The sequence below is a fragment of the Pygocentrus nattereri genome, chromosome 15 (assembly GCF_015220715.1).
Source record: "Pygocentrus nattereri isolate fPygNat1 chromosome 15, fPygNat1.pri, whole genome shotgun sequence".
In the NCBI taxonomy this organism is placed as follows: Eukaryota; Metazoa; Chordata; class Actinopteri; order Characiformes; family Serrasalmidae; genus Pygocentrus; species Pygocentrus nattereri.
This window is the reverse complement of record NC_051225.1, coordinates 18,492,959-18,511,667: the sequence shown is the minus strand read 5'-3', so window position 1 is coordinate 18,511,667 and position 18,709 is coordinate 18,492,959. Positions and strand designations below refer to the sequence as shown.

At 40.0% G+C, this 18,709-nt stretch overlaps 2 protein-coding genes across 6 annotated transcripts in view; one reads left to right on the top strand and one right to left on the bottom strand.

The window, feature by feature from the left end:
• Window positions 1-462: 462 nt before the first annotated feature.
• Window positions 463-8,304, top strand: zgc:172076. 2 transcript variants are annotated; one of them, XM_037545346.1, is made up of 9 exons: window positions 463-579; window positions 1,201-1,247; window positions 1,579-1,777; window positions 3,086-3,246; window positions 4,951-5,083; window positions 6,081-6,237; window positions 6,555-6,678; window positions 6,798-6,896; window positions 7,341-8,304. In XM_037545346.1, the coding sequence occupies exons 1-9, from the start codon at window positions 546-548 to the stop codon at window positions 7,410-7,412; spliced, it is 1,026 nt and encodes a 341-aa protein (XP_037401243.1). In that variant the 5' UTR covers window positions 463-545; the 3' UTR covers window positions 7,413-8,304. The 2 variants fall into 2 exon arrangements, with proteins under 2 accessions (XP_037401243.1, XP_017539254.2); XM_017683765.2 differs by having other exon boundaries at window positions 6,798-6,987.
• The window catches only part of mark1 (MAP/microtubule affinity-regulating kinase 1), a 43,647-nt gene continuing 32,936 nt past the window's right edge, over window positions 7,999-18,709 (bottom strand). Inside the window, exons 12-19 of one of the 4 annotated variants that reach the window (XM_017683761.2) lie at window positions 18,518-18,671; window positions 15,882-16,063; window positions 14,361-14,458; window positions 14,069-14,230; window positions 13,586-13,849; window positions 10,995-11,021; window positions 10,369-10,413; window positions 7,999-9,911 (exon numbers count right to left, since the gene is read on the bottom strand). In XM_017683761.2, coding sequence (XP_017539250.1) covers window positions 9,569-9,911; window positions 10,369-10,413; window positions 10,995-11,021; window positions 13,586-13,849; window positions 14,069-14,230; window positions 14,361-14,458; window positions 15,882-16,063; window positions 18,518-18,671 — 1,275 coding nt within the window. In that variant the 3' untranslated portion in view covers window positions 7,999-9,568. The other 3 variants (XM_017683763.2, XM_017683764.2, XM_037545345.1) reach the window with 3 other exon arrangements.

Sequence of the window (18,709 nt, the reverse complement as noted above, 5' to 3'; positions counted from 1 at the left end):
CACACACACACACACACACCTGTGAGATGACTCAGCTGTTCCACTTTCATCTGAAAGACAGCCTTGAACTTCTCACACAGGCTTCTCAAATGCAGAATACTCAAAAAGTTTGAACCGATTTTCTGGCTGAAGATAAGGGGTCAATTCAAATATATAAAAGTTGAAATTTACAGATGTGAACATTACTTGTCATTTACTTCAAGCAGACCTCCAAGCAGATACAGGAAGTTTGTCTCAGCCCAATATGTAACGAGACAAATTGCCTTTACCCTTCCAAAATGATGCTAATTCCAGATTAGAAATAAAATATGACACATATGGCAAAAATAGGTGCAATATTACAGCCAAGAAACACAACACTAGTATGGCCATGGGTTTGTACAAACGAGGGGGGCCTAGGTATAGTAAGTGCTCAGATAACAAGACCCCCAAGCTATTCATAGATCTTTTGTTCACATTAAGGCCAGCTGTCACACACCACAGTGCTTTGTTCCGTGCACAGTGCTCTCCAGACACCTAGCCTCAAATTCCCTAGCAGAACAGACATGTGGAAAAGAAACAAAGTTTGGCTGATCAAACGTAAGTGTCCCTTGCATGTCTCCTTCATTCTTTATAGGGTCAAAGCTACTAAGAGTGTTGTACATATATATTTTTATTAGAACTGTAGTACAGGCAGCAAGTAATTGCACAGTGGCACATGTTTTGTTGGTTTGGCTCTGTATTTCAGCACACTGGATTCAACATAAAATGTCTGCCAGGTTGGATATTTACAGCTACACCTGACCACACAAAAATCAAAGCCCTTTTAATATGTAGTTCCATTATTATACGGGACTATAAGTAAATGAACCGTTAAATACTCAGTAGCAGCAGGGGTCTGTCTCTAAACTAAAGACCAAAGAAATGTCAAGCAGGCTATAATGAGAATCGGAATTAGCCAACATGAACTGCTTGACACATTGTTAAGAAGCAGGTATTGTGGGCTTTGTAATAATAAATCAACTGGAAGACCAAATGTCGTTAAAACAGTATCCATAGATATTAATAGAGGCTTATCAAAGGCTAAGGACATGAATACAACAGTGTGACCTCTGCTAAAAAGTATTGTACTAGCTAAGGAGCTGAAATGTAGCAGAGCTGGTGTTGCATAGCAGTGGAATAATGCATAGCAGTTCTTGCTAACATCAGTCTTTTTTTCAGCTCCTGCAGAGCACCCCTTGGAGGCAAAGTACAGGCCTTTGCTTGAGGTATTCCCCTTTTATGAAAATACCAAACACATTTACATTTTGAAACAAGAGGAAAGTCCCTTTCTGTGAGCAAGATTTTAAAAAAGCAAAGCAGTACCAGGCAGTAGCGTTGTTCGTGTCATGATAATATCGACTGGATTACCACCTCCCCTCACCTTGCAATTCCTTGGCACACTAGGCAAACAGTAGGGTTCACAATAGGGCAGAATGTAAAGTTAAAGCACTAACTCTTGGCAAGCAGGAAGAAGGCCATGGCACCCGGACTAAGTTGTGATATTTACACTATGACCTCTTGTCTTTCTGTCTTTTAATTGCACTCTGTTCATCTCAGAGTTTGGTCCCACCAGACCCCATGTCTAAGCTTAAGCTAAAAAGAGGCTCCCCCAGAGAGGAGTTCCCCAGTTTGGATGGCAATTACACCTGTATGGCTCGTGTCCTAGACCTGCACATGTATACTCGGCAGTTCAATCGTGCGACTGAGAGTGGGGTCATCTTTGATGACATCATTCGCCCAGGCCTGGAGGACCCAGGTGAGGTGCCTGTTTTTATTGAACTTACTGTTCTACAGTCTCATTGAGAGCTCTACATAGTGGTCAAAACAGGCTTAAATTGTTTGCACAAGCAAATTGAATGTCTCAGTAAATATTTGTAGATTTGTGTCCACCAAATAATAGATAATACTGTCTTTTTATGAGTTAAATTCACATCAACACAAGCAAAATAGCAGGTGTATGCTAATGTATTTATTTATAAAATCAATCCCAAACTGTTTAGTATAGTCACCAAAACAATGGTAATACACAAACAAAAGTTCTGGTTACAAAACCACTTCACTGGTTGACATATTTTACAAAGCACACTTGCATTTGAAGGCATCGGAAACATCACACTTGCAGTGCTGCAAAACGTCAAAAGACACATGGTGTGGAAGGATGACTCATAACTACCTCAGCACAATTATGCCTATTGGCATATACTTCCTTTTTAACATGTTATTACTCAAGGATATTGTCTCAGTTGTTTTTTCATGTAAAAAGAGTTAATGATAGAAATCAACATGCCAGCACAGATCAGACAAACAATGTAGGAACAATATAAAATACCTAAATAACTTCCAATAACTCCACTTCCAAATCTGCACAGACATCACTCTCAACATCAACTAGAGCACTTCTATGTTCTTACTTCCTGCCCTGAAGTTCATCAGATACTGCATTGTAAGAAGGTAGACAGATGTGAATGAGAGTGATCGCTGAACATTTTATTTGACTATAACTTCCCTTCTGAGACATTCTCAGTTCATTCATGAAACCAAGGGATATATTTCAGAAACATCTTAACTCTGAAATCTTATATCTTTAGTCAAAATGTCAACCAACCTCCATTTAGGACAGTAGTTATTACAGTACAGCATTTAAGCCTATTACCATATCCTAGCTCCAGATAAGAAAACAGTATGACATAAGCATCCTCACTAGACTACACTTCCTAAATACTGTCCTAACTTTAAGACAAAGACTAACTTCTGTTTTAACCATCCTTTTCTATTATTTTTAAGTGATGGTTACAGGCAACATAGTTCACTACTAGCCTAATGACATAATATTTACTTATGCTGCAGAACGGTGGGCTGACCTTTCAGATGTTTTCCTTATATAAGTCTGCACTTTAAAAATCGCAGACATTGAGATACGATCTACACCACTCCTCTTATTACCTTCATGTGTTAACATTGGCAAAAATTCGTCGAATACGTTTCAAAATGTATGAAAATTGTAAGTTTAAAGTAATGTATTTTGGAACTATATCTCAAAAATGCATTTTTCCATGTCACGTAGGAACACGTACAGGACCCATGACAGTAGGCTGTTTAGCTGGGGATGCCCAGTCCTACATTCTCTTCTGTGATTTTTTTGACCGTGTTATTGAAGCCTACCACAGCTACAAGGTGTCGTGTGATGTTATGCAAGAGAGTGACTTCAATTATGACAACCTGAAGGTGAGTGCTAGTTTTAATTAAAAGATATCTGCGTGTAATTAACAGTAATGCTGTTTCAATGGTGCAGGAAACTGGGAAAATTTTTTATTTACAACTAGTAAACACAGGATTCTTTATTCAGGTTCTCATGGGAAGGTTGTTATACACCATTTTGTCTTCACTCCTGTAACAGGTTTTACCCTGTGCACATTGCCAGCATTCTCTTACTTTACCCTGTCCTAACTCATTTTTACTTTGCCATACTCAGGGGCTTGTTCACAGATATGCCCACCACACAGAAAAAAGAAAGCCTGGAGGTCCACAATACATTTTATTCTTGGCTGTGTTAAAATCTATATTGATCTAAGTGTATATTATTTTTTCCACATTCACAATAAGTTTAGCATTTTTCACTCGTGTAAAGGTTAAGGGTGGCATTATATGTTACATCTAGGAAACAAGCACAATTTACAAATGGGAAAACTGGTACTTTCCAGTTCCAAGTGGTGACTTGGCAGCATCAAGATGTGAAATATAGACCACTGTAGTCTGTGCCATTCTGTAGTCTATGTTATGCCCATATTAGGAATTCCAGGTCTAAACTCGATTTCTCTTTAGCCAGATTGAATGAGGTTTTTAGCCACTATTGCACCCTGTCTTAAATAAAAATGTTCAGAAGCAGGTTATGGTGGTATTCTGATTAGTTGTGCTATCTTATTGAACTGTTCTACTGTAGCACATTTTTTTCTATAGGTATGCCCATACATAAAACCTCTATCTAGGATATTTTAATATCCTATAACTCTTTATCTAAAAATAGTATCAGTGTTAAAACCACAAAGCTGAATTTACCTTCTTTTTCAGGCTAAAAGACAGTCAACAAGCTAAACAACTTTATCATTAATGTCTAAAGAATGTCACTTGAATATCTTACACACTTCAAATATCCATGTTTCAGTCATATCTGCCTTAACTGGCATCAAATGCAACACCAATCTCAAATGATTCCGTGCTCTCTAAAAATAGTGTGCTATGTCACTTTTGGAATTCTACATTCTGCAGCGAAATAGTGCACTATTTGTCGAGTATGGATGTGGCTGAATGCCAGATGACTTTTTTTTAGCTACATTAAACACTGTTGTGATGCAGGAACCAGGATTTAAATCCCTACATAATGCACTGTGTAAGGAGTTGGGAGTTATTTGAGATTCAGTCTCAGCATGGTGAGAGGGATGCCGTTCGATTGGTGCTATTTTTAAAAATTATTTAAATGTTCTATAAAAATTAGCCTGTTTCATAATGTGTTGAACTACAGTCCCCAACATGCACTACAATGCAACGCACACTCCGACCCTCTTCCCCCAACAATCTACGGTTACACCACAAAAAGAAAAGATATAGTTCAAGCAAATAGGCGAATAGGATAGCTTATATTTTGCTCTTGTACTTTTTGCATATTTTAATTAAAAATAAAAACCGTAGGTGTTCTCTGGCCCAAGGATTTTTTGAGATTGTTAATATATCCCTTTAGTGGTTGGGTTTAACACCACAGCACTAAAGGAACTAAATCTCAGCAGAACACTTGTTTAAGTCTATTGTTCCCTGAAAAATTGTGTGTTTTATCATCTTCTATGTCATCCGCCATTTTATAAAAGCAATAAGCCCCTCGAAAGTCAGCAATTAATGAGTGCGTGTGTGTGTGTGTGTGTGTGTGTGTGTGTGTAGGGAGGCGACGCTTTTGACCCAGCTTATACAGAAAGTTGTGAGGTGAGTGTTGCTCGCTGTGTGGAGGACTACTGCTTTCCCACGCACTGCAGCCGAGGGGAGAGGAGACAGCTGCTCACACTGGCCAAGAAAGGTACTGCATTAAACCCACTCTCTCTTGTGATGTTAACTGCAGGGGCTCTTCTTCAGAAATCTTTTCTACCATTTAAAGGGCAACTCAACTACTGCAACTACTCCATCATTCAGTGGTTTAGATGTGAACAAAATCATTCAGAGTGGTTCGATGTGAAATTAGCCTTTCCAGATAGATTTCCACAGTCAGAATTGTTCACCATTATAGTACTATAAGAATCAGACATCCGTTCTACAAAATCGCATTGTCTCCCAGAGCCAAGAGAATTACTGCTCTGCAATGTCTTTCGAGTTTCTCAAACGCTAGAGGGCCCTCCCGAGGGAGTCCAAAATGAATGAGCTGATATGGAGCATTTGAGCAAAATCATAGTTTATAAATGCTAAAAGAACAGCGCCTCATGTAGGTCTATGACGTCAGTGAGCGCGAACAGCCAATAAGATGCTCCGCTCGTCAATCATCAGGCTCTAGCAGTAAAGCCCGCCTCCTGATGCCCAAAACCCGTTTGCTGTAGAAAAAAGAAAAAACATAGATAGGATTTATTTGCTTTTTTAGTGAAATACATCCTTATTCTTTCTTAAAGTAAAGAAAAGTTCAGGGCGTGTGATTAGAATCTATTTTAACTTTTCGTTAACTTTTGCCAGCAGCAGCTTTTGTTTAGTTTATTTTTACAGTTTTCTTGTCCTATTTTTGTAAAATGGCAGATTATACAGAGGACTTCGAGGAGGTCTGTTTCCAAAATGTAGATCCATGTCAGTTTATAGAAGACCGAGCAGAGCAGAGCGAGAGAGCGAGAGCGAGAGCGAGAGCGAGAGAGAGAGAGAGAGAGAATTGGGTGTCAATAACGGATGTCGGATTGGGTGTCAGTTACGGATTTAAAACTGAAACGACCTGTCATAGAATCAGCGCACAACTGAAATCATAACACATTTACAGCACAAGACAAGTTATTGTTTGGGAAGCTATGCTTACAGTAATGATTTTGAAATGATTTTTGCAGTTCTGGACGAATTTAGTGAGGAGTTTCCAGGAAAGCTTTACTCTATAGATGATCTCAACCAAGAGACAAAGGATAAAGGAATCATTATGGATGGTCCTCCTGCCTCCTTAATAAAGACTGGTGTGGGTCGCGACTGGCCCGATGCCCGGGCCTTGTGGTAAAACTGAAGATGCTCAGTAAATGTAATGGAACATAATTGTCAAACTCTGGTCCTGGAGGTCAACTACACTTGAAAGTTTAGAGCTCTGAAATGTACAGATCAGTTCATAAAGAGGTTGGTGTTTAGCCGATGAGCTGATCAAACAAAATAATGAACCGAGCAGTGCTGTGATCCTGCAGGACTAAAGTCTGGTACCTGTTCTAGAAGTTTTCACTGAATATTGACTTTACCTGGGTAGCTCTTTAATGACTAAATCCATTTATTCATAATGTTGTGCAGTACTTGGCTGGGTTGCTGGACTTTTTGTCTTATAGGGTGAGTGATGATGGGACTCTAGCAGTTTGGGTTAACATGGAGGACCATCTTAGACTTGTGTCTTCCAGAAACGATGCCAATATCCAGGAGGCATTTGCAACCATCTGCATAGGTTTACTGAAGGTGAGGCTCAATTACCTCAATCACCTCCAATCTAATACTGTTGCATCTTGCTAACAAACTGGGTCCTCGAACAACTCTTGACTGGCATTGACTGATGAAACATTATCATTTCCTTATAGATGGAAGCACTGTACAAGAAGCTGAGGCATCCATTCATCTGGAAACCTCATCTGGGCTGGGTGGTGAGCTCACCCGCAGAGGTGGGGACTGGGCTAAAGGCAAGCGTTACAATCAAGTTGGTTCATCTAGTCACACACAAACGCCTGGACAACATCCTGGACAGACTGCGGCTTTGCATAGAGAAAGCTTGTACGTAATAATGAGCTTCAGTGCTACTGCAGTCATTTGTTTAAAAAATGATTTGCTAAATGGAAAAGAACACAACAAAAACAAAGGTTGTATCTGGCAGCAGATGCTATGGATCCTTCACACTAGCGCTCTCTCACCCTGGTCCTATAGTACTGTTACTCTAACAAATTCATAAAGGGCTTGTTAATTAGCTGATAAGCTCAGTTAGATGTGTTAGGAACAGGGAGAACATTAAAATGTGAAGTGTAGGTACTTCCAAGATCTGGGGTCAGAGAATGCTGCCGTAAGACAAAATACTGCTACTGGAAAATCTAAATAGTAAAAGTTGGTAAAACTCTGTCCTCTTTATACAGGCTTGCATGGAATGTACAAAATATGCAACCGACAAACCATCGGACTCACAGAAGTTGAGCTTACCCAGTTAGTAGTGGACGGGGTCAACCTTCTCATCAGAATGGAGAAGAGACTGGAGAACAATGAGGGCTTTGATGATTTGGTGCCTGCACAGAAGTAGAGTGGCCATAATGGAAGAGCCAAGAAGTGGACAATCATCGGTTTGTGCTTAATTCTGAGACCATAAGGGTCAAACATAAGGGTCAGATGTCAAATCTGAACATGGTTAATGTCACACTCAAGACCACAATCAGCCTGTTTTGTGAAAGTGATGCCTTTTTGAGAAACCTTTCAGAAAAGCCTAACTGAATATTATTGGAGTGGTCTGCCACACATCTTAGCCTTGTAGCATGTAATTTGTAATCACAAATGTGTGCACTTGTGAGATCCTCTGGTGTGGCTTTCTTCTCTTTCAGTGTTGCTTACAAAAGGAACTCATGCCAATAGCTTCCCATCTTATAGAATCTTTAGACTGCTAAACGTGACTTTATATCACCTGCAGAATAATTAAAGTATACAGCCTACTGGCCCTAAACTATGTTATGTGTTTGAAAATCAGAACACCAACACATGTTGGGTATAAACACAGAAACATCAATAAAAAAAGCACACAATACATTTTGGCTCAAAAACTCCTTTCAAGTAAGCTTTAATGTGCACCAGTGAGACCAAATCTTGATGACCTAATCAGACTTTTCTGAGAAATGTGTTGAGAAAAAGGGTTATGGGGGCATGAGGGTGAAATGACTGGATAAGAGTTGTTGGGCACAGGAAGGTTATTTGCATTTTAAGTAAAATTCTTCTGCCTTTTTCACACCACTCAAGCAGTTCCATCACTAAGGCAGCATAATCAAGCATCTGCTCGGGAAATGTACCGCTACAATATGGGATACAATGCTTCCAAGTGTCTGATCACAGCTTAAACCGCTTCAAAAAAAGGAAACTAAAAATCTGTCCATAACGTTCCCTTAAAAAATGTGCAGTCGGGGACCTTTTTTTCTATCAGTATTACAGTAATACAACATGAAAAGCATTGCACATTGAACCCTCTTTATCTCAGTACAAAAGAATAAGTAGAAATGCTCCAGCACAAGTGGTCTTACATGTCATCATTTTCACCATCACTCACTACAAAATTAAAGTACATTTTCAAAAACAAAAGTTACATCTTACTTCCTTCACATATGCATGACATTCTGAGGAAGATAAAGCAGCACATTAAAGGCATAAAATGGTGAAATAAATATAGTCTGCAGAGAGAACAAGATGAAATCAAGTCAAAATGGTCAAATTAACTGCTGGGATAAATATCTTGGAGGTTCTTTTGCCAAACCTTGGTCTATTACTTTTCTCATTTCAGTATGTCTACTACAGCATATAGCGTTATCCTCAACTTCTAATGTCATAATATAACCCTTTTTAGCATAGACTGAATGACAGTAAGTGCCACACTTGATAACTAACATCACAGTTCAGTCACATGTCTTTTCTTGGCGGAAAGAAAGAAAAAATATTAAGTTAGTTGTGAGCTAAATTGATTTGCCTTTGGAATGTGCACAGCTTGTTTAATGAAACACTGTTATTCAGTAACCTGACAAATCTCTGATATTAAAAAAAAATTAAATTAAAATGTCACATGGTGAAGTCAACGAATCTAAAACCATACAAGAAGACCAAAAAGCTAAACAAAAACATTACAGTAAGACACATTTAACAGGTTTTCTGTACAGAAATCAAGACTATACAATACCTTCACATACTTAGGCTGAAAGAGTCTTGTTTTATACACCTCTATGAACAATTCAACAAAACATTCTGTATCTTAACTGTACATGTGGAAAAAGTAGCGTCTAAAGTCTCTGTATTACCCTACAGTGGTAATTCCGCCAAAGAAACTCCAATCTGCTGACCCTGAAAGGGTTTTCATATTATTGCAAAGATGGCTATCCTAACCTTGTGTATATGCAGGACTTGAGAGCAGGGTCAGACTGGATATGAGGGAGGGTAATCTTTTAAAATCTTTTTTTTCTCCACTGGCCAAACAATACAGCAGTAGCCTCAGAAAGCATAAACTCAAAATGGCGTCCAACCGCATAGTGAATGTAGACATCACCATAGCACATTGATCTGGGTCATTTTGCACAGTTCTCAGTGCATTCGCTCCCTTGTTTTCAATCTTAAAGCCCAATCACAGCTTCAGCTCGTTGGCGACTTTGGATGCAATGTTCTTGAAGGCAATGGAGGTGCCCGAGATACGCTTGAAACGCACGCCATTGAGAGAGAGACGGGGCAACTTGCATACTTCCATCTCCCACTGGACGAGACTATCCTGTCGGGCATCACCGTGCACGCAGAAGAGCAGGAAGCGCTCACGCTGTTCATAGTCACAGTTGTTGGCGTCCAGCACCTTACGGATCTCCCGCATCATATCTCCAGGCTCCATGGCCGATGTGGTCTTCATGCTCCACGTGAAGCGCAGCGATCGTGGCTTGGAGTCCCGGCTTTCCTCTTTAGGCTCCCCGGAGCCGCTCCTGATGACAAATAAAACACCCATCACTAATCAATCAATCCAGCCATTTCCTTTCCGTGAAAGAACACAGCTGCTTTGTTCCAAAAAAATGCATGAATATGGATATGCATGTTATTTTGCAAATCTTAGTTCTGTAAAGCATGGGCATGTTTGAGACATGGGACTCTGGTAAACAGCTGCTTTCCTGCAGACACAACATGCAAAAATGCCACAACACATAAGACCAACAAACAAATACATAATTTCACTGCAAGGATAGGAGACAATAATAGCCTTCCCTCACTAAAGTTCTTAATTATAAATATTCAAGCCTTCCAGTTTAACATCAACAACTTTTTTGACCAAACCAGACATGCAGAGATACATTTCCTAAATGCAAAACAGTTCATTGTACATTAAAAGAGGATCAAAGAGAATCTCCACTGCCACTGTTTCACTGACAGTCAATGACGTCTCACCTCAAGCTGTATGCTCTGCCCCTGGCCTCTCCTTCACTGGGAAGCCTTGAAGACAATCAAAGGTTTAGCATAAGAAGGAGAAAAAAGAGAGACACCACAACACTCACAAACCAGGGATTGGAACAACCAAGGCCACAAACAGCAACCAAAGGTCTCTGGCAGAAGAGGCAGGCACTGAGTGGATATACATTAATAATTTAATGTGCCCCTTTTCGTTGGGTTGAGAGCATCATTCCATATCCTTTGTTGCAGCATGACAAAAGGGAACAATATGTAGGCCTACTAGGGGGCATTCAGTATTCCACAAACAGGTCATGTACACTGAGGCTGATTCAACACAAAGATTCCAGATTAATGATTTCCATTTCCCTAAACATTCATTTTCTGAGGACACACACTGACGCCAAACTGAGTCTTTGCATCACCAACAGCAGGTCAAAGGGGATTTAGTCAGCTAGTTGTGCACATATTCATAAGGGAGGAGGGCAGGTCTGTAGTGTTAAACAAAAGTGATGGGAAAAGATCTATAATCAGGAAACTGCAACAGTATAGATATCTGGGCACATGGGGTAGCTGCATGTCAGATTAGGGGGTCAATCTCTGAAAAATCACTGAACTACACTCACCTCCGCGAGGCCCTGAAAGACAGAGTTCTAGAAAGAAGAAACAGCATTTTCAGAGCTAGCGTGGTGCATGTGTGTGTTGGAAGGGCAATAAGAATAAGGCTATTTTTAATACTAAAAAAAGAATGAATTAACAAACTACATAAATAAAATAAATGCTCTTCATTCATATTTTAAAAACAGTTGCCTCTATAGATAACTCCAGGTTTCTCATTTTAAAGCGGGTGTATTTAAGCTAGTATCTGACCTGTGCTTAAATCTATAACTAGTGCATAAGCTCAGAACTGGGCATCTATCAAATGCATACCATGCATATACCATCATGGCAGTGATGGTGCTAACTAGGACACAGTGATTGCATAGTGGAGTCCATTGCAGCACTGTTGTCTAGTATGGCTCTGGTCTGCAGATAGGGAGGAATGGAGAGATGTGAAACTATTGCCTCTTCACTAAGACAGAGTGAACCAACTGACCAATAAAGATCCAGCAAGAATTGTTCAATCAACTCAATAATTAATTAATAATTCTTAATAATAATAATAATAATTCCACCAATTTTTCAAAATCAAACAAAGTAATTCCAAGTGGTTTGATCTGAAATGCACAATTCTATAGAAACTTAGCAGATTAGAGTTGTTTAAAGCAGTGGTGACAGGAACCAGATATCCATTTGATAAGCATTTAATGTGTCTAAGACAGTGGCTCCCAAACATTTTATAGTTCCATACTCAGTCACATGAGCACATGCCGCAGAGCACATACACCACAATAACATCACTTGCTCAGCATTTAACAGCACTACAAAACAAAGCAGTGCAAAAAATATGTAAACACATACTCCAGCGCTCTAGCACACAACTAACAAGAACCATACATGCTTTCACAACAGTTGGTAGCAGATACTTAATTTATGCACACAACAGCACATGATAATATAATGTATGACCTCCACTGTCATTAGTTTCTCCTGAATGCTGAACACTCACTGGGCTGGAGTACGCCTTCATCTCCAACACTGGCTCACATAAAAAAAAATAACAAAAAACAGCGAAGTACTTACAGTCATATGTAAATGTTTGGGCACCCTTGGTCAAACTCCATTTTATTGATTGAAATAATCAATAAGTCAAAATAAGTACACATCCTCTACAGAGAACACAAATATTTTAATGCAAAATTATGTTTATTTGCTGAACTGAACATCAAAACATAAAATATGGCCTGTACATAATGTATGGCACATTTTATATTTTGTGTCCCCCCACCCTCCGATATCTTAAACTAGAAACTGCAGGACATGTAAACTTATTTTCACTTAGAAAATCAACAAAACAATTTGATCTGGGGCACACAAATTATATTAGCCCATAGGCTTACCATGTGCTGATGCTTGCATACTTATTTTGTGCTGAATATGAATTTGGTCGCACATACTCACCAATTTTCCCCAATTTACTTTCCAATTTAGTTAACCAAATCCACCTGCTAGCTAGGTCTCCCCTAAAACAGACAAAACTAAACACTGGCCATAAGATTGTGATCTGACATCACACTTATCTTTATAGCAGTCTGTAAAGTGTATTTGGATCCTGTACTTTCTTCCGATCTCATATTAGGGCTCTGGTCAAAACAGCCTTTTTTGATCACTTGTCTTCATGCCTTGCTCTCCATGAAATATACTGGAACACTTGTTTCATGCTTTCATATGATCCCACTTAGACCCCTGTAACTCCCTTGTCATTGGTATCCCAAACAAAAACGCCCCTTCAGTATTTGCAAAACTCAGTTGCTAGAATACAGTCACCCCCCCCCAAAAAAAAACAAAAACAACAAAAAAAAAAAAACTAACAAAAAAACAAACATTAGCCCAGTACTATTTTAGTTACACTGGTTACCTGTCCTGCTTCAAATCCAGTTTAAACACTCCTGCTAACATACAAATCTCTACACGGTCTTGCACCAGTCTATTTAGCTGAGCTCCTGCACCCCTACTACCCAGCCTAAGTCTACTGACACAGGTCCTTTATCTGTCCCAAAATTTTGATTGCTCACCACTGGGGGCAGTTCCTTGAGCTTCATGGTCTATGGAACACATTACTGTAATCTCTTTGTGTCTTTTACTTTCCTCCTTCAAAGCTCTGTGTTTCTATGAGCTTCATTTGTCAGTAGCTTTGTTCTTCTACTCAATGAAGGGTTTTTTTCCCCTGCTTCTGTAAAGCGACTTTGAGTAGAAGAAAGGAACTATATAAATTGAATTCAAGTATTATTATTATCACTGTTACTGGATACTAAATAATATGACTATACTTGTGTTGTGGACATCATTACCACTTGATTCCTATCACCACCGCTGCATAGAGCTCTACTTCCTCTACAATACAGGATTTCGCATCAGACCACTCTGAATGAGTTTGCTCACATTTTATGAATGAATTATGCAGACATTGTTGGAATTCCCCTCTACTGAATGTGTTAAAATTTTGTCTGCTGAAATAGGTCAGAGCTTCTGCATAAAATAAGGCATTTTGAATGACTACATGGAAGAGAATACTGATTTGGCCTCACTGCAAGGTAGAGGTGTGCGGCTTACTCACCTACGCACAAACTTGGATGTAATCTTGCTGATGATTCCAGTGGAGGTTCCCCTGTGAGCCTGGGCCAGAGCCCCTGTGTCATGGGAGAGCGTTGGTGAGGCTGGTGGGCCATTGTAGGTGGCGCTGCGCCGGTCTCGAAGCTGAGCTCCATGGAAAGTGCTGCGGCTAGAACTGCCTCGAGGGAAACGTGTCCGGTCAGGGGTCGTGCTGCTGATACTGTGGGCCGATGGAGACGCAGCAGGAGCCCGGGCACTAGTGCTAGAGCTAGAGAGAAGGAGAGCAGTAATAATATAAGCTAACAAAACAAGGAATTTTAAAGGAGCTAAACAGAAAAACCCAAGAAAAAAAAAAAGATTCCAAGTTCTCTTCTTCTCTGATAAAGCACTGCATCAGTCAACAATCATCTAAAAAGGATATACTTCAAGCTACTTTTGATGTATGGTCTCTGTACAGCTGCCATTAGGCTGAGTAATGGCCTCTCACCCCTTGAATTCAGTGTTATCCTCAATGGGAGGCAGCGGAGACTTGGTAGGGTGGCCTGAGGCGGACATAGATTTCACATGACGCGGCCTTGCTGAAGCCAGTGCTGACGAAGCTCCTGGAGACACAGAGGAGCCACTCCCAGATGCAGACACCTCTGTCAGACTATGGGAGAGAAAATACATAGTCTAATAATCTAGTTAATTTCTGTAGTGAGCATGTTGGCATGACTTGAGCCTAGAACACTTTTTGAGTCTCAGTACTCTTTAATGCAGGGCAGCATAATACAGTTCACCTGCTATCCTTGCCATTGGGGATAGCTGAATAGCGATCTGTACTGGAGCGTTCACACACATATGTATTCCTCCGGGTCATTCCTCCAGCTGCATTATTCTGAAATACACAAATAACGAGGAACACTTCAGGTCATGCTCCTGGACAAAAAGCTCAATATAACTGCAAAACAATTTTATACATTTTGTAAAAATATTTTTATATTTTGTAAAAAGTCAAGGAAAACCCTCAATTTATGCAATTTCTAGGCCAAATGGCCACTAATTTATTCAATTTTCAGGAGACATTACTAAGGAGATTAGATATAAGATAATGCACTTGCATAAGGAAAGGAATATTTAAAATAAAAAGGTTTCAATAATTGGAATTCAAATTATTATTAAAACATATAGAGAAAATTAGACTCCTAACAAACGTGCAACGACCCAGTAGACAAAAAAAAAAAAACAAAAAACAAAAAAAAAACACAAATGACAAAATTTTCATCTTTGAGAGAGAGAGAGAGAGAGAGAGAGAGAGAGGGAGGGAGAGGGAGGAGAAAATCAAGCTCCACTGCTCCTTCAGATCAGAAAAAATCCAGATGTTTTGCTGTTTCCACTGAGAGGAGACAGTTATATAAGTCTGAAAGGATGTGTAGCTGTCAAGAAGCCCTGTCTGAGAAAAGCAAATAGAAGAACTGCTGGAGTCAGAACAATGGACTAGCAACCCCATAGTTCAGACCTTAACTCCACTAAATGTGTTTGGGGTTACTTGGATTGTTAATTGGTAACTGTTGAGGCAGGCAGCACAGCGGTACGGTGGGCAGCCCTTTGGGCCTGGGTTCGAATCCTTGGCTGGGCCACCAGGGTCCTTTCTGTGTGGAGTTTGCATGTTCTCCCCGTGTCTGTGTAGCTTTCCTCCCACAGTCCAGAGACATGCAGTCAAGTGAACTGAAGATGCTGAATTGGTAGGTGTGTGAATGTATATGTCTGTGTGGCTGCCCTGTGATTGCGACCTGTCCAGGGTGTTTCCTGCCTTTTGCCCAACGACTGCTGGAATAGGCTCCTGTGACCCAGGAGAATAAGCAACATAGATAAGGTATGTGTAACTGTTGAGGCTCCTGTGTAATTTTCTTTTAAATATATAGTTCCTGATTTTTGTTCTGACACTGAAAATTGAATAGCATAATGACCATTTTGACTGGTCTCAAGCTTTTGAATAGCACTGTAATTAATGCAAAAATGCACTCTCCAAAATATTAACCTGTTGTGGGAATTGCATTAATATATTATGAAATTAATTTTCATCTTCTGTATTAACATGAAATTAGAAGATTTAAAATGAAATATTCTTCCACATATGAATGTAGCATGAATTAAAGAAGGTTTGTTGAAGGTTGAATTTGTTCATGGAAATCCATGACATGACCTGCCAGGGCCAAGGTGAGTTGGCTTGGATAACCTGTAGGCTATGACACAACACTGTCAATAATTAGAGCTGTCAGATGTGCAACACACAAGCACAAGCACATGGACAACCTCACCCCTGAGGCTGTAGAGGACTTCCTACGTTCCTGTGCGGTCAGTGGCGACACGGCCATATCTCCTTTTGAGCTGGAGGCGGGGAGCTTGCGTGCTGCCTCCCACTCCTCCTTCTTCTCAACCTCCACACTGTTGGCCTGCACACGTTTTGTGTAGGACATAGCTGGTGGGATGGAGGGGGCAACTGCAAGTCATATACAGTCATATTAGACAGTACAACCTTCCTATTGGGCTACAATTACAGCTTTTAATCAGATTTCTCCTGTTGTGCACCTCACCGTTTATCTGCGTATGTAACTTTATCATGTGCACTCTATCATGTGCACACACATTATATACACCCAATGCCAGGTCAAATAACCATGACCAGCAGTTAACAAGGACACAAAGTACACAAAGCAGCAGCATGCAGAATCCCAGTAATATTTCTGTTTGGTTGGTTTTTTTTTTTTTTTTTTTTTTGCCAGTAGACATTACCATAACCTAGCAGACTTATGTAGTTTATGGTAGAATAATGTGAAAAAGTGAAACTTTTTCTTCCCTTGTAATGTCACACGCTGTTTATTGTATTAAAAAAAAAGTTTTAAAATGTTAAACATTTTTTTACGTTCAACAAATAAATATATTTTTCCAATAAATTAAAATTCTCAGCTGTCCTGTTAAAAAAAAAAAAAGAAAAAATTCTATATTGTCTTTGTGGCAATGGTTTTCATACAATTAGAGGAGCTGTGGAAATTAAGTCATACAGACAGTTATGGTCAGAGAAAAATCTGTCTGAGCTACAGGTACCATTGCAACACTCACTAACATGCCACTGCTATGTCAAAGCTAAGAACGATCCCCCACCCAATTAATACCTCTTTTGTGGTGGTCTTGATCGTTAAAGAATAGGGGCAAAGGGGTTAACAAAGTATACAGAGAAACAGCTGGACTACAGTCTGTAACTCTAGAACTACAAAGGTATATGTTAAGTCAAGATGATAAAATAGATGAAGTGTAGATACAAGGAGCTCAACCTAATGATGTGCTGGTCATACATGCAATACACAGCAGATCACATTATAATGTGGTGTGATTTATTGTCACCTTCTTTCTGCCGTCATTTCCCAAAATACCTTAAAAAACCATGTACACCGCAGCTAACTTACATGAATGCATCCTTCAGGAGATTTAGAAGTAGCTTGTCTCTTGCAAAAAATGTCACACAAAGAGGCAAATCCTTTACCATCAGCAGCTAAGCTACTGAAAGTGTAGTACATGAAGAGAAATTTTGGGTTTAACAGTAAGTTAAGGATTAAGCAAAGTTCTGTAAATCATAAAAACGATAAATCAGGGCTGCACTGGGAACTAAATTCAGTCCTGGACTCTTGTCCAGACCAGTACACTACAAATAGTGAGCTCACCATGACCACCAGCCATATCAGACAAAGCCTGCTATCATAGTTACACTGGGTGGACGAATTTCTTCAAACAGTAAAAATGATCTATCTCACGATTTATTTATTAAAATACTTGAGTATGAACATGTCAACCATACTGTAGCTTGACTGAGAAGTAACCTGCTAGTTAGAAAGCCAGTTAATTTGCCTGTGTGTGATAGCACATGAATACTAAGCTAGCCATGTGTGTCCTCAGTGTACAAGTAGACTGAATGAACTTTGGCTATGTGGTTTCTCAGTCTGACAACCAAATAGATTGTGTACTTTAATTTCTTTGCATCCTGCTTTCTCCATCCCTCACTCTAGCTTCACAGTTAAACCTTCTCACTCAGGCAATGGTTACACACTAGAAATTCAATGAGTCACTAAGGCTACATTTACACAGCAGGTAAAAGTGGCCCAAATCCGAAAAAGAAAGCAAAAGAAACGCATGAGACTCAAACATATAGGCTGATGTTTCTGTACCAAAAAAATAGAAGAGACTCATCGCAGCTGCTCCGTGTTCGAAGAGGTTTCAAATGAAACGGCCGGAGGAGCCCGAGGCTGCAGCGCCAGAGAACAGTTTAAAGAGGACACGAACCAAAGAAGTGGCCGTGGCAGAATAACGCGCCCTTTTTATGGCGAGCTCAAACACATTGTGTTGCTGTCAGTCATTGGAACTTTAATCGCTCCTGTGATGCTGACAAAGATGAAACTGAACTTCCGGGAGCGACTGGTGTTCTCTGGCTGTCATGACTGTTTACCTCTGGACGAGCACGACACACGAAACATTCTTTTGCGGATGCGGGTCGGTTTGGGAGCGTGATCTGTTCAGACTGATGTCACATACAGATCACATTTAAAAGATAGTGTGAACAGCCAAACAAAAAAATTGGGCCACTTTAACCTGCTGTGTAAACGTAGCCTAACATGTCTATGTTCACAGTATTCGCCCAGTATGTGCCATTTGTCCCAGGTGCTCTCCATTCAGGTTTACACAGAACTACATTAGAAAGGACTGTGTATTTTTTACTTTCTTACCCTCTCAGCAATGTAGTGGAAACTTTTCTTAGAGTGTTAGCGGCGTTAAACATGGGTGAGTGAAAATGTGAGTGAGTTACAAGCTAGGTCCATGAGGTACTTCAAATCTAAAAATCTATTGTGGTAATTTTGCAGGGAGTGAAATGTGTTGTGAAAGAGCATGCATGTCTATAGCTGACCATGGTCACTATAGCGGCGCTGTTTCTGTGTGGCGGAAATACTGCGCTGAACTTTGGAGTGAGCTGGAGACTGCGAGGAGCTGTTGTTCAGATCACTGCTGGGTCGTGGCCTCTGACACAGGTTTGTACTGGACAGCGACTCGCTCCCTTCAAACTGCCAAAACAAGACATTGGAACAGAATCACATCAGCA

Coding starts and splice junctions, on each gene's coding strand:
- zgc:172076 (XM_017683765.2), top strand. CDS start 546: ATGTGGAAAAGAAACAAAGTTTGGCTGATCAAAC. Junction 1,778..3,085: donor CCCAGGCCTGGAGGACCCAG/GTGAGGTGCCTG, acceptor CATGTCACGTAG/GAACACGTACAGGACCCATG. Junction 5,084..6,080: donor GCTCACACTGGCCAAGAAAG/GTACTGCATTAA, acceptor TGATTTTTGCAG/TTCTGGACGAATTTAGTGAG.